Source organism: Haliotis rubra, unplaced genomic scaffold (genome assembly GCF_003918875.1).
Source record: "Haliotis rubra isolate DU_JTF1 unplaced genomic scaffold, ASM391887v1 Scf334, whole genome shotgun sequence".
In the NCBI taxonomy this organism is placed as follows: domain Eukaryota; kingdom Metazoa; phylum Mollusca; class Gastropoda; order Lepetellida; family Haliotidae; genus Haliotis; species Haliotis rubra.
In genome coordinates, this window is record NW_025767007.1 from 686,273 (window position 1) to 702,253 (window position 15,981).

The following is a 15,981-nucleotide window of genomic DNA, read 5'->3' on the forward strand; positions in this document are numbered from 1 at the left end:
ATGGCTTACTCAAAAGACTGTCGGATGGACCATATGTTCCGATGGGGCAAGTTAATAGAATATGGATGATGGCTTACTCAAAAGACTGTCGGATGGACCATACTTTCCAATGGGGCAAGTTAACAGAATATGGATGATGGCTTACTCAAAAGACTGTTGGATGGACCATACGTTCTAATCAGTCAAGTTAACAGAAAATTACATAGATGATGGCTTACTCAAAAGACTGTCGGTTGGACCATATGTTCCGATGGGGCAAGCGTTCTGGAAGCCAGAGGCTTGACCACCGACACAGAAGAAACCAGCAGGACAGTTCTGCCCTTGGTTAACTGTCCCAGCAGGGCAGTACTTGCGGGGAGGGCAGGGGACACAGGCAGTCGTGTCAGTGGCGTTTGTCTGGTTGTTGAAGGTGCCACCTGAAACAGAACATTTGTTTAAAGGGAGTGGTTGAGGACACAAGGACTGTCATATTGTGTATTTTCATGAGTATTGTTTTCATCTGAATTTCAATACAAATGAGTGTATCTGTATTTGAAATATGACATATAATTCAAAATATATCAACAGCTTTCTGCAACATATATGGAACCCTGTGGTATTTTCCACACGGCCAGACAGCGAGGTCTTCAGAAGACACACAGAATTCAAGAAATCAGCTGGATGAAGCTGTATAGTTACCTGGACATGGGTACTGAGTCCTCATGATGGTGCCTTGCAGGCAGTAATGGCCTTCAGGACATGGGTACAGTGAGTAGTCCACTACACCTGGCCCCTCACAGTAGTAACCTGTAGGGAGAAGAGTCACGAGGAGTCTTAACAACAGATCAAAACTCAATACTAGCTTCTACAGTGAAGCACGCAACTTCAGGTGAAGCTGTAAGAATATACTCTGAAATGTTGTGTCCATCACAATAAAGAAGTTGACATCAATGAAATTCTTGCCTTTATGTATATCACTTCTAAATGCCGTTCATAGATTCTTGTTTATTGCATAGAGTCATGTTTCATTGTTGATTCATGCACTGTTATTAAGCGAATTGTTGCTCTATCCAATAAACAAGAAATTGTCTTCCAAAAAAGCATCCAAACATGCTTAATTATTTACTCACTGACTTCTAAAATGCAGATAAAATATAATTAACTACTACACTGACTAGATTCAGTCTTGAAAACAGGCCAAGATGTTGGAATCAATAACTTAAAATATATTAAAGACATTGTTTCAGGCATCTATCTATTGCAAAGATTGACTGAAATTTAAAAAAAGGACATTTCAAAGGTTGTAATCAACAGAATGTGATCCCTGTCCTCACGAAATTTCATCATACTGTTTTCTCATAGCTCTAAAAAAATCACAAAATTCTTTCTCTTTGGATTTAATTGATAAGAATGTCATTTGAAACTTGAGTGAGTAAGGTTGTAAGCAGCTTTTAGCAATATTCCAAGAATACCACGGCAGGGGACACCAGCTTAGGCATGACCAGCAAATATATAGAGGATACCAAACGACCTTCGGTGTAATACAATTTTTATTAAACGTTACTGCAGTGTTAAATCTTTCACAAGTTAAATAAAAATTTGTATTTCACGGAAGCGAGTTTAGTATTCTGTTTATTACTCTCCAACATAAACTGATAGAAACTACCTACGAAGTGTGATGACTCTCAGCTTTCTATGAGTCAAGCAAGGTCTAATACCATTGTGACAGAGGTATTAGCATTTTGACGTCATAACTGTAACCATTATGACGTCATGTGTCTAGCAGTATTACACTAGTGTTATATTGCCGTAAAAAATAACACTTCCACGGGCGAGTAATAAAAGGCTAAAACACATGCCCATTACTAGAAAAGCAGAAATTTAATGTGTGTGTGCCACACAAAGGTATCACCTGATGGACAAGGAACGCATGCTTCTAGACTGATGGATCCGTTCATGGGGTTCCAGGTGCCGGCTTGACATGGGAAGAAATCCTTGCCGTCACAGTAGCCTCCCTTGGAGCAAGAGGCATCTCCGGGGCGGGGGTTGGTAGAGGCTACAGGGCAGGTGAAGCCAGCATCACAGTTTGTGCATGATATAGACCCTGGGTTGGAGTAGGTTCCCGGTGGACACTCGGTTCTTCGAGACACTAAATGAACACAAGAGAATGAGTGAGTGAGTGAGATGAGTTTTAACACAGCCCTGACAATGTTTCAATATATTATGGTGTGTCAGCATAATGTGTCAGTAATTGGAACAAGTAAAATTATTCAGTCGTTTGAGGACATCACTAACCACAGCATCCCTTAAAGGAACATGTTTCACTCTGTCATTCTGCTAGAGTGAGTCAGTGTGTCTGTTAGAGGGAGTCGGTGTGTCTGTTAGAGGGAGTCGGTGTCTTTGTCCGAGTGAGTCTGTGTGCTTGATTGAGTGGTTTGCTGTGTCTGTTCGAGTAAGTCGGTGTCTCTGTCCAAGTGAGTCGTTGTGCCTCTTAGAATGAGTGGGTGTGTCTATTAGAGGGAGTCGGTGTCTCTGTCTGAGTGAGTCGGTGTGCTTGTTCGACTGGTTTGGTGTGTCTGTTTGAGTAAGTTGGTGTGTATGTTCGAGTAAGTCGGGGTGTCTTTTAGAGTGAGTCTATGTGTCTGTTAGAGTGAGTCGGTGTGTCTGTTAGAGTGAGTGGGTGTGTCTGTGAGTGAGTCGGTGTGTCTGTCAGAGTGAGTCGGTGTGTCTGTTAGAGTGAGTCGGTGTGTCTGTCTGAGTGAGTTGGTGTGTCTGTCAGAGTGAGTCAGTGTGCCTGTTAGAGTGAGTCTATGTGTCTGTTAGAGTGAGTCTATGTGTCTGTCAGAGTGAGTCAGTTTGTCTGTCTGAGTGAGTCGGTGTGTCTATTAGAGTGAGTTGGTGTGTCTGTTTGAGTGAGTCGGTGTGCCTGTTCGAGTGAGTCGATGTGTCTGTCCGAGTGAGTAAGTGTGTCTGTCCGAGTGAGTAAGTGTGTCTGTCCGAGTGAGTCGGGGTGTCTGTCCGAGTAAGTTGGTGTGTCTGTCCGAGTGAGTCAGTGTGCCTGTCCGAGTGAGTCGGTGTGTGTCTGTCCGAGTGAGTCGATGTGTCTGTTTGAGTGAGTCGGTGTCTGTCTGAGTGAGTCGGTGTGTCTGTTTGAGTGAGTCGGTGTCTGTTAGAGTGAACCAGTGTATGACCAAGGGAGTAGGTGTGCCTGTCCAAAAGAGTCTGTGTGTCTGTCTGAATATGGTTTGAATGTGTCTGTATGCTTGCCTGAGGGAGTTGGTGTGTCTGATATATATTTAAACCTTTCTTTTTTTTCTTCATATGTATGGTAATGTTCTAAATTTGATGTCTTTTAGGCCTTATGAGGCCATGTTGTTACATACATATAGTTTACCATTGTATATATTCTGAAACAACATGACACAGTAATAAACTAAAAGAAAAATCCCAATACCAAGGCTCTGTTTGGCAAGAACATTCCATTGGAAAGTAAATGATAAATACCCCAGCTGAAGAAAGACATTAGACAACTTAGTTAACATGACAAGTGTAAGCACAGATTACATTGCAAGATCATCGGATGTTAGAATGACATTGATAATACTTGCCTACAACTATTTCCTTAACAGAAAGGACTTACATTCCCTTTCGGGGCAGTAGTATCCAGCCTCACAGGTGGTGCAGTTGGTGGCAGCACCTGCACTGTAGGTGCCGACGTCACACAGGATGGGTCCCTCGTCTCGGGTAGGGCAGCGGTAGCCCTCGTCACACACAGTGCAATCTTTGGAATTTCCCAGCGAGAAGTAGCCAGACTGACACTCCGTCCTGGTGACCGAGAGATGACAATGTGGACTTTTTTCTATTTGAACCACGTTATTTAGCTTTTAGACAAAACCATATTAATTTGCTAAAACACACAAATTGAAGAAAAACACTTTACTGATAATCTCAAAACCTTACTTTATATACTCATGCAGTTCCCATCTACCAAACTAATGCGTCATGGCAAGGAATAAAAGGTTTTTCTACCACAATAGACAATATAACAAAAGCAAAAATATATTCATTAAGAAGACCATATCTGTCAAATCTGAACGAGACCAATTATATTTCCTTTTCTATGGATTTTTGTCCTCAGAAAACCTAAAGGGAGGAGGAAAAAATACAAAAATACAAAATAAAAATCAACAGTCAAAGTAAGATTCCTTTTGCATACTAAAAGTATTTTATTTTTGGCAAGTTATGAAGTGTATATGGGGCAAAAAACAATAAAAAAAATATTTTTCTTGAAAGTTTACATTCTTTGCCAATAAAAACATGAGGATTTTATTTTTGGAGCAGGGAAAATTAATTAATATTTTTTTTCTTATTCTTGAAAAAATACGACCGCGGATCCATAAAACAAGAAATATAATTGGTCTGGCCTAAGTATGAAATAAAACTACTTAGTAAAATATCAAAGCATCATGTAAAAGGAAATACTGTTGTCATCTAAAAATCAGGATGCCTGAATCTCTTACTTCTCCTGAATTTGTTAACAAGCAATGAGTGCTTTTGGGTCATAATCCGACAGTTTATTCTGATACCTAGTGAGTGAGTGAGTGAGTTTAGTTTTACGCCGCTTTTGGAAATATTCCAGCAATATCATGCCAGGGGACACCAGAAATGGGCTTCACACATTTTTCCCATGTAGGGAATCGAACCCTGGTCTTCGGTGTGACGACCGAATGCCTTAACCACTCGGCTGTGCCACTGCCCCTGATACCTAGTGAAATATCAATGCAGAAAAACCTACGGGCATGAGCTCCCGCTTTGTTACCCTTGATAACAAGCATGGGGAACTGGGCACTCACTTCTAGTGCTGTCTTGGAGTCTTGTAATAGCTTCTGCTAATACCAGCTAAACTACATCATAGCAATACAACCAACTGAAGGGTATGACGACTACTTACTCTGTGCCAGTGGCAGGATCAGGGCACTCGTATCCCGCCCTACAGCTTGTGCAGGAGGTCTGATTCCCAACAGAGTACGTTCCATCTTGACACTTGGTCTCTACGTCATCTGTCGTCACCGGGCATGCACTGACAATTTGAATACATGTCATGAAAGTAAGTATGTCACATAACAGTAATAAATTGTACCCAAAACAAACTGAAAGCAAACAATTTGAAAACTAAGTACTAAAACTGGAAAGTTACTATTCCTGCATCAGAAGTACAAAATGGCTTATCTGTACATATCAGCTTTGACATCTGTTTTCAGAATAAAATATCCTACTGCATCAATTATCAACATTAACTTTCTTGAAACCGACAATGTCAATTTAAACAAAGCAATTGGTAGTCTGCGTACATACCAACCATAATCAGAGTGAATCTGATATTCATATTTCACAGGTTACTTATCTGTTAAAAAACCCCCTGAACTTTGATTGGCTGCTGACAGACCAAATATAATCCTAAATGATACAGTATTCTTGTTACAAATTACTGATATTTGATGCAGATGACAACCAAAATCTTATAACTAACCATAACAAGTGGTAGTAGTACTTACAATCCAGCCTTGCAGGCTGTGCATGACGTCTGCTCGCCCTTGGAGTAGGTTCCCTTGGGACACTCAGTGAGGTCGTCTGTGTCTGTCCTGGGACAGGCATACCCTGCAGGACACTTGGTACACTTTATGGAGCTCTCGATGGAGTATGACCCTGCCGCGCAATCCTCAATGTTGGACCCATCGGTCTTCGGACATTTTTTCCCTGCTGGGCAAACAGTGCATGATGTCTGGTTCCCCTGGGAGTAGGTACCGCTCGGGCAGTCGTGTTCAATGGCTTCCCTTGAAGCAGTTGCATAACAATGTCATGTTCAAGACATGAGTCCAAAGAAATTGTTTATTTTACACTATAACATCACTATGATTACAGCTATGTGTGACTGTTCACCCTAAAGAATCCGGTCAGAATTTGTCTTCAGTAATCTGCGATAATGGTATCAGCAGGTCAGATTCACTGACTGGGTTCATTCATATTATATCACAATATCAATGTTAATAACATCAATCACTGGATGGTCTGGACCAGGTTTAATTATTTTCAGACTGCTGTCATATAACAAGTATATTGCTGAATAAAGCATTAAACAAGAAACAAAAGTCAGATTAACTGTTAGTTTTACAGAAGTCAGTATGCCATGGTGTACAAAAAATCAAAATGGCCAGGGTTGTTTTCACAAATAACAGAAACACTTTTATAAATTCTCCTGAATATTGATCATGGGCAAATATATATTAAAACGTAATGAGACAAAATCGGGTCTTCAGCAAGACAGGCGAACGCTTTAACCAGTGGGCTACTCACGTTGTGGAGGGGCAGTACTTGGACACAGGACACTTAGTGCAGTTGACTGACCCCACGATGGAGTAGTAACCAGCTTCACAGTCGTAGTTGGCAGTCATATCTCCCAGATTTGGACATGCCTTTCCCTGTGGACACTGGATACACTCTGTTGACCCAGGGTCACTGACGTATCCTGGGTAAAGGAAGTACAAGCATGGTTATAACACCGTGAGAGAGATCTACGGTAATTTCATGCTACATGTTTCTGGTTTAATAGTATAAGACTTTATCATCCAAAACTGTGCTCCACAGGAGATATCGCTTGTGTGAGATCAGACGATATCTCCTAGGAGATATCGTTTTGACAGTAGATTTTGCACAATGCCCTGACAATGCTATGACGTCATGAACTTGATGACGTCACAATGCTATGACATCGCTGCACTGCAAATCTAATGGCAGTACTGTGTTCAGAGATGTACATTTTTCATTGAAAACTAATGAAGAGTGATTTTGGATGATAAATAGAATCTCACCCTCGTGTCTTCTGATATCAAATATATCAACACTCGTTGTTAAAAGTAAAAATATCCTCGGCAAGCCTCGGATATTTGTTACTTTATCAACTCGTGGTGATATATTTGATATCAAAAGACACTCGGGTGAGGATTCTCTATATAACACAGTTTAGTGCTGAGTATAAACAAAATCATGCTCTTGTTCATTTACACAATACATTCTTAAAATATTATGTATATTACCAAAAATGTAACGGCTAAAGTAATTTTACACCAATCAAAAAGAAAGTGAAAGCGTAAGAAAAAACACATTGCAATCAATGCATTGGTTCAGGGAGCATTTCAGCAGTATCAAGATGTGGCACAACGATGGACTTCACAATCCATTCCCTTATGGAGCATAAATCATGGCTTTTAAGGACACACAGTTCCCTTGCAACCCTCATGCTGTCTTCAACAATAAACAAACACGTATTTCAAGTCATTAAATATTCCGTTTCCTATTTCATGGAAATCATTCCATCAATTTTTATACTTTAGCGTCTTTTGACTTCTAAAATTCTTCAAAAGCTGAATGGAATTGAGATAAAATTTCACATAAAAATCAAATCTGCCATTCCTCTAACAAGTCTGATAAAATGGCCTTGCACAGATGAGTGAGTTTAGTTTTACGCCACTATTCACAATATTCCAGCAATATCACAACAGGGGACACCAGAGTTGGGCTTCACACATTGTACCCATGTGGGGAATCCAACCTTGGTCTTCGGCACAATGAGCGAACGCCTTAACTCGGCTACCCCACCAATTTCATATAATATTATCAACAATCACAAACTGATTACCGCCTACTTGACAATGGACTGCTAGTTTACAGTAACATCGGTGAAAGCGTGTGTGAAATGTCATGCTTATTTCACCTCATTCCATGTGCGTACAACTTCCGCTTACCATGTTCATGAGGGTCCATATAACCTTAGTGTTGATTATACATATTTTACATTTATAGAGCAAAAACTGTAATTGAAATTACCTAATGCTTGGATACATTTCTTTTGGTTAAATAACAGTTTTAGGCATGATATTTTACTGATCACTGCCTCAGAATTCATCCCGTTATATTATTGTGTATGTTTTAACTAAATCACTGGTAGATCGCCTGGTAACATGTGCACAGCTGATTGCTATATCCGTCTCTGTGTACAAGACAAATACACACGGTAATCTTAATCCCTGCATATAATACAATACCCAGCAAAAACAAATTAGAACTGAAAGGGTAAATATTCTTGTCTAGTGATGTTTAATTGCAAATTTGAAGTTTTCTCTTGTTCATCACACGAAACGATACAATGGCGTTTTCTTCCTGGTCACCAGAAATAAAGTTTGACGAAAGTGTTACCCATAGATAAGCTGACCCCCTTCTACAGGCTGCTCTTTTTGGTCTTCAAAATTCGGCTTATCTATGGTAATATATGGTACATACCTTCGTTACACTTGGTGGGCATGTCTGTTGTTGTGGGGCACATGTAGCCCCCTGGACACTGTTGACACACAGAGGACGATGCGTTCAGGTTGAAGCTGATCACTTGTCTAGGAGCCTGGTTGTACGAGCCCTGGGTGCAGGCATTTGGAGCGGTCATCTTGTCAAGGCACTCAAAGCCTGGGGGAGCAAAGAGGATGTGGTCATCATCTCAGGAAATGTTAAATAGCAATTGAAATACAACTTGTTTGTTTGCTGGTTAATGCTGCACGTAGCAATATTCCAGCTATATGTCAGCAGTCTGTGAATAAACAAGTCTGGACCAGACAATCCAGTGATCAACAGCATCAGTATCAATCTACGCAACTTTGATACAATTGTGTCAACCAAGTAAGCGAGCCTGACCACCTGATCCTGTTAGTTGCCTAATACGACAAGCATGGGTTACTGAAGATCAGTTCTAACACAGATCTTCACTGATCTACTAGTACTAGAAGAAGACAAACATATCTGAAATACATCCAGGGTATATATGATTTGTCATATGCTTACAATAGATGGGGGACCGAAATGAACTGTACCAAAATATATGCATCTCCTGATATGTTAGATATTTTGAATTCATATATTTCATTGGGCATAAACACTTTTAAAATGGTTTATACATCCTGAACACCTGAAAACAGCAATCTCTCATTTCAATCAAAACTATAACTCTGATAAAGTGGAGTGTCAGTATAAGTATGTTCTATTGAAAGATAAAACTGCATTTTCCCTGTCTGCAAAATACCTTAGATGTGTACCCAAAATGAAATATATTTAAATATGAAAGATCAGGTTTATGGATGTTCAAATATTAATTTAACCCCATTCTCATATATTTGAAACACTGAATTATATCAGTCGGGTACATACTAATTCAAACCCATTCTGAATTGTTTGAAACACATAACTATAGCCAGCGTTTTATGTACAAATCTTCACTGTATTGGCATGACATAAAATCCAAACTGCAAACTCCCATTAATGCTCATTTTACTCCAAGCCTGGGAAAGGGAGCATAAAAGGTACTGAATATCAGTACTGTCGCAGTAAAGCATTATGAAGCAATGAATGATCCCTTATTTCAAACCTGGTGGGCAGGGTGTACAGGAAGTAGCTCCTTCAAGAGAATATGTCCCATCAGCACAGTCAGTGGCGACACTTGTGGAGCACCACTTCCCTGCAGGACAGTAGGTACATGAGCTGGCTCCCACGTCCGCAAAGAAGCCCTGCGAACATGGGATCTCACCGAACGAGCCCTCAGGGCAATAGTTCCCGGCAGTACACTGGTCACAGGTCATGGCTGAAAAAAATGAGAGAAAGTTAATTAAACCATAAAATATGGATGGAATCAGACTAGACTGAGTAAACATAATTGCAAGCAACCTTAAGCAACATTTCATGGCTGGAGTCACAAGGGAGAACTTAAATGCCTGTATAATACCAAAGTGTGGAACAAAATCAAAATGTTATACATTACAATCAAATGCTACACTTATTGTCCTCCCTAACTGAACCTTTTGCTGCTGCAGGGCTTAAGTTAGACACTTAGAACTTGCACTGCTGAATGTGGTGTTTAACGAACGAACAAACAAACAAACGAATGTATGAATGAACAAAGGAACAAAAAACAAACATGTCACATGGCTTCACATGGCTTTAAGGAACGAACAAACAGACAAAGGAAGAAAGGAATGAAGGAACACAGGAAGGAATGAAGGAATGAACTAATGAACAAAGATGTCACATGGCTTCACATGGCTTTAACGAATGAATGAACAAACAAAAAAAAAAACAAACGAATGAACGAACAAACATACAAATGAACAAGCCACATGGCTTCACATGCTAGCAAGCCAGTACTTACAGGCTGCGGGACTGAAGCTTCCAGCGGCACACTTGACAGGTACAGCTGCAGCTGTGGCACACCCATAACCTGCTGGACACTGTAGGCACTGCCTGGCACCCTCAGCAGAGTAGTGATCTGCAGCACCATCATTCATTAGGCAAACAGTCTGTATATAATAGTGTGGGCAACAATTGGTTGATGACATTTGGTGTTGGCTCTGTTACCCATTAGTGCCATAGACCATATATTGGTTTATGGTTTCTGGTACTGAGACACATCCATACAATTTTGTTTTTATTTCTAATGGCTTGCTCTTAACCCTCACCTACAACCTAAGACAATATACACTAAACTATGTTGGTAATGAACTTGATTTTACAAACTGACGGATATGATAAAATGTTTAGTTAGTCCTTGCCACTTTCCATCTAGTTCAATAAAAACTATGGCTAGAATGAACCACACTTAGTCCTTTTTGAGCTTGTTATAATCATAGTTTACTGTATCTGTTTATCTGTTTTTAGTCACTGGTACCAGAATGCTTAGGCCAGACCAATTTTATTCCTCGTTTTACGGCTCCGCCTGTCGTAATTTCAAGAATAAGATAAAAAATGAATTTTCCTCGCTCAAAAAATAAAATGCTAATGTTTTTATTGGCCAAAAATGTAAGCTTGCAAGTAAACTTTTTTAGATTTTTTTTGCCCCATATACACTTCATATATTGCCAAAAGTAAAATACTTTTAGTATTTAGAAGGAATATTACTTTGATTGGTGATTTTATTTTTTTTCCCCCTTCTGCCTTTAGGTTTTCTGAGGACAAATATCCGTAAAACAAGAAATAAAATTGGTCTGGCCTTAAAAACAATTTTTGGTTCCAGCTTCCAGAAACCCAATCCAACCATTTCACCTAAAACTGGTTAAAAACATGTTCAATCAAAAAGCATTTTACATGTTTTTGAAACCTCTTAAAATTCAAGACATAATTTTCAACTTAAATACTTAATCTATAAATAGTGTTATTAATCCAACATTAAAATATACATCTACCCTGAAAACCGTCAACAGTAAAAATAAATGAACAAGCTTCATTCCTCTTCTCTGAGAGGGTTCGCAACCATTGACAGAAACAGTGACCCGATTCCATTTACCTTCATAAATCATGGGTGTCTTGTTACGTAAACTCTGCAAACAATTACTAGATATAACTTGAAATCAATAACACTGCCACCAATGTGTAATTTGTAAACCGATACATAAATTGTTTGATCCAGTATCTTGATTAGTGGATTCATGTCAACAAGTAGTGCACGCTAACGTGTTGTTGTTTTGCTATCAATAATATATCAATGAACTGGGACCAACGAGGAATCAATACAACTCATGTGTGCATGATTTCCTGGAACAGGACAGGTAGACTGAAGTCCTTCTATGTGATTATGGACAAATAGTTCACATTATTTTCATGATTGAATGCCATTGACATAAACTTTATGTGAAAACCTTGGTCACAATTAAAATTGGTGACTTTACAAGATACCAATTCTGATCTCTGGCTGGAACAAATTCTACAAAGATTATTCCTCAACCTCCCAATATTATTTAGGTCCATAATACATTTGTACACGAACAACAGCAGTGTCAAATCCCATACAATCACTCAAAGGCTTCAACCAGTAGTCTCTTTAACAGATCCCAGAGGTTACATTTAATTAATCAATCATCGACATTCTATTCTCATCCCCTTCTCAACTCTATAAACTTACACCAGTGTATGAAAAAGCTACTGGCCCGCTAGCCCGTGGCTAGTAAAAATCAAGTTGGGCAAGTAAATATTCACAGTCACTGGCTAGTGAATTTTCTCTCCAACTTGTTAAGTTATAATACACTTTCACATCATGCAAGATTATGGCCTGGTAAAAATGTTCATCATATTTGCAGCTTAATGATGAAATCCATGTTTACATTCAAATTCAAACTTTCAGGCATAGCTAGCCCGACTGGATAGCAAAATTTGAAAACTATTTTGAACACTGACCTATACTAATCTCTATTTCTCTGAAATTAATGAGACACAGAACTACACTAATTTAACCTCATGCATAACGTCATTTGAGAGACTTGTTAGCCTGAGAGTGCACTTCTTTAAGGACTTCAATATCTGCAGGGGTACTCTAGTGGTTCAAAGCGTTCGCTTGTTACACCGAAGACCCAGGTTCGATTCCCCAATAAGAGTACAATTGTGGTCCGCCGTAATATTGCTGGAATATTGCAAAAAGCGGCATAAAACTAAACTCACTCACTCACTGTTTACCTGCTTGACAGGCCTTTGGAGCTTCAGTAGTGGTGGGGCAGTAACTTCCTGCGGGGCAGCGAGTGCAGGCACCATCGCCCTGCTCTGAGTAGTAGCCAGCCGAGCATGACACAGGCGATGACCTGTCAATAATGGTAAAGTTAGTAAATGGACACTTCCTGTGCAGAGGTGAGCAACATTCATCAGGACTTGACCTTCGCTCAAGTTTGATGAACTCATTCGAACACCATATTATTTGCATACTGACATGTACTACTTAAAAAGACGTTGAAGAACAGGAAATGATAAACCATCTTCTTTAACGTCTTTTGAGTAGCAAGTATCAACATGTAATTGCTCCCCGCGTCTCATTTTCACACATACTATAACTGACAACGGACAACAGACCATGATCAGAGTTCTAGTTAGCTTCACAAAACAAACTTTAAAAAGTGGAATTTTTGTCCTAGTTGTGACCAGTGGAAAAAGTGAGTGAGTGAGTTTAGTTTTATGCCGCACTCAGCAATATTCCAGCTATATGGCGGCGGTCTGTAAATAATCGAGTCTGGACCAGAAAATCCAGTGATCAACAGCATGAGCATCGATCTGCGCAATTGGGAACCGATGACATGTGTCAACCAAGTCAGCTAAACTGACCACCCGATCCCGTTAGTCACCTCTTTATGGCAAGCACATGGGTTGCTGAAGACCTATTCTACCCCGGATCTTCACGGGTCCCCCCAGTGGAAATACAAATGCATAGAATGTATTACTTTTACTTGCTTTCAACAGCAAATTTGACGGTCATATGTTTTACAAAAGAGACGCATATCCCTGTTTTGTTATATTGGATATAAGGGGGCATTATCAAGGGCAGGTGATGGCAAAATACAACTGTCTCCTGAAGGAACATGGACAATCAATGGGGTATTAAACTCAGTGATGGTCACCCCATGCCCAGTCAAAGTGCTTGTTAACCCAGACCTTGTATCTGCACAGACAGTGATCAAATATATATGGTGATTGGAAAGAAAGCCCAGGAAAAAAAGTTACGGATAAAAAGTCCCAATTTTGGCTAAGAAAAAAGTCCCAGAAAAAAAGTCCCAATAACTGATTGTTCTATGTAGGGCTATACCCCACATCTCCTATGATGATAGAAAGCTTGTTTGTGCTGAACGATTAAAGTTTCAACAGTTGCTTGTTTTACTGACTTATGTTTGATGCAAGATGTTTCTTTGATACATTTTGTCTGCTTTCATTTTCTTGTAAAAATTTAGAAACTTACGCTGGATTTAGGCATTTCTTTCCCGCAGGGCAAAGTTCACAGGTCGCTTTGTTTGAGTCTGGAACTTTGGCTGAAAATTGGAAAGTATTATATACAGAAATGTCCAAAATATTTATAACTATTCATGAAACCAGTCTTGGACATAAGAGAATTATGAGAAAACTTTAATGTAGATTTCTTTCTTTGGTAAAGCAGGCAGATGTTTTCACTTAAAAAAGTGCAAAAGTCCTTGACCTTTTACATTGATACCTTTCAAGTAAGTGTAAGCCATTAAGTCATTAGTGAAATAGCTTAACACTTACTTCCACTCATCCTCGATAATATCCAGTGTATACGTTCCGATAAATCTCCATTATCAGCAGTCTACGCTGGGAAGTTGAGCGTACCAATCACAACTCACTTTCGCTTTTAAATTATCTAACCGATTAAACTTGGCAACACAATACTATATTGGCAGAGGTACTTTGAAAGAGGTAGAAGGAGTTCTTGCACTTATTTTTTTAAGGTTTCAGACCTGTCAATTTGTCTGTATGTTTCCCCCCAAACCTGAGTCGCACTGCAAACAAACTTTCGCGGCTGCAAACGCTATCTTTGTTGACACTGGCAAGCTCGGTTGTAACGGCGGCTTATCTGATTGGCTACTGTGAGAATGCGGAGCCAGCAGAAGGAGGTAATAAAATCATTGGGCCGTGCCGTAGATACATCCAGGGTATAGTGGAGATTTATCGGAACATGTACCCTGGAGATTATCGAGGATGACTTCTACTTTGATATGAATGAAACATGAGGAAAGTGATGAGTGTATCAATAGTCATTAAACACTGCTTTGTCATGGAGGTGAGGTGAGGTGAAATTGGGTTTAACGTCGGGCTTGAGAATATTTCGCTCATATGACGACGTGCATGCTTGTGTACGGGTATGTGCACCTGCTTGTACTAGCCCGGACTTAAGCTGGTTTTATAGTGCTAGCCCACTGAGATACCATGCTGCAGTGAAGCATGAATACCCCACTCAGACACATTATACTGATTCCGAGCCAACCAGTCCTTAATACCGAGAGCCAGGCAGGGACCAACAAGTACCATATTTTAACGTCTTTTGGTATGACGCGGTCGGGGATCGAACCCGCAACCTTCCGCTCTCCGAGCGGATGCTCTAACCACTAAACCACAGAGGCAGTCCCTTGTCATGGAACCTCATACCCGTGAAGAGTCTGGTTAGAATTGGTCTTCAGCAAACCATGCTTGCCTTTGACTAACAAGATCAGGTGGTCATGCTCACTGACTTGGCTGACTCATGTCATGGTAAAAGATGGGAGTACTGATTGTCTTAGCATTTAGATTGCTGTGTATAATGTAGCCAACGTTCTATACAGCATCATGATATGCCTACCTAATGCACTGACACATACTGTATAACATGCACTGTTTAAAATGGGCTGACAATTACTGAAAGCCAGATAATGAGTGAAAAAGCCAGATAATGAGTTGGAGTGAAATTGAGCATCTAACGGAGGAAATACGGTATATATAATTGTGGCAGTGTCACCAAGGAAATGTAGGATTTCTAGATGACTGAATTTAGCAAATCATCGAAATGCATTAACAAAAGTAGACACATAAATTATGACATGATTTAGTTTCTTGTTCTGCCTCCCAAAGCCTGACAACAAGAAGCATTTCTATGTTCTGAAGCATGTTAGAAGACGTAGGCTCATCACTCACTTATTTCACATAATGTACAACTGGAACTTCCTTGTGCAGCAATGTAACCTGGGTCACAGTCCTGGGGCACTGCAGTGGCATTAGGGCACATCTGACCTTCAGGGCACGGGGAGCAAGAACTCAGACCTGGAATAATTACAATTATTACAAATTACAATTATTTAATTCTTCTGAGATGATTGAAGAAGAAAATGTAATTTTAGAGTAAAATTGATATTTTATACTTATCCTGACTCATGCTCTTTTGCTTGTCTTCTTCTTCTTGCGAACATAGTGGAACACTTGTATCTCCTTATTTGAAGCTCCCTTCAAAATAAAATCACTAATTGGTACTCACCACGAGTTGCTCCCCTTTGTCTCCCCCTGGCGGGAAAGGTGTCGCCACCCCTCTGGCCATGTGCTCCACTCTCTCCTGATTTAGCGAGCCCAACACTTGAATTTACAGGGAAATCCAAAGTGTTATGTGTGGGAGGATGG

The 15,981-nt window shown here is 39.9% G+C and overlaps 1 protein-coding gene across 1 annotated transcript in view; it reads right to left on the reverse strand.

Annotated features, from left to right (window-relative positions):
• Positions 1 to 15,981, reverse strand: part of LOC124284353 — a 166,157-nt gene that overhangs the window by 119,320 nt on the left and 30,856 nt on the right. The window contains 13 exon segments of the mRNA XM_046720439.1: positions 219 to 416; positions 679 to 786; positions 1,892 to 2,128; positions 3,620 to 3,804; positions 4,931 to 5,059; positions 5,535 to 5,813; positions 6,334 to 6,505; positions 8,317 to 8,493; positions 9,446 to 9,658; positions 10,223 to 10,339; positions 12,517 to 12,638; positions 13,781 to 13,850; positions 15,505 to 15,630. Of these exon segments, the coding sequence (XP_046576395.1) occupies positions 219 to 416; positions 679 to 786; positions 1,892 to 2,128; positions 3,620 to 3,804; positions 4,931 to 5,059; positions 5,535 to 5,813; positions 6,334 to 6,505; positions 8,317 to 8,493; positions 9,446 to 9,658; positions 10,223 to 10,339; positions 12,517 to 12,638; positions 13,781 to 13,850; positions 15,505 to 15,630 (2,133 nt within the window).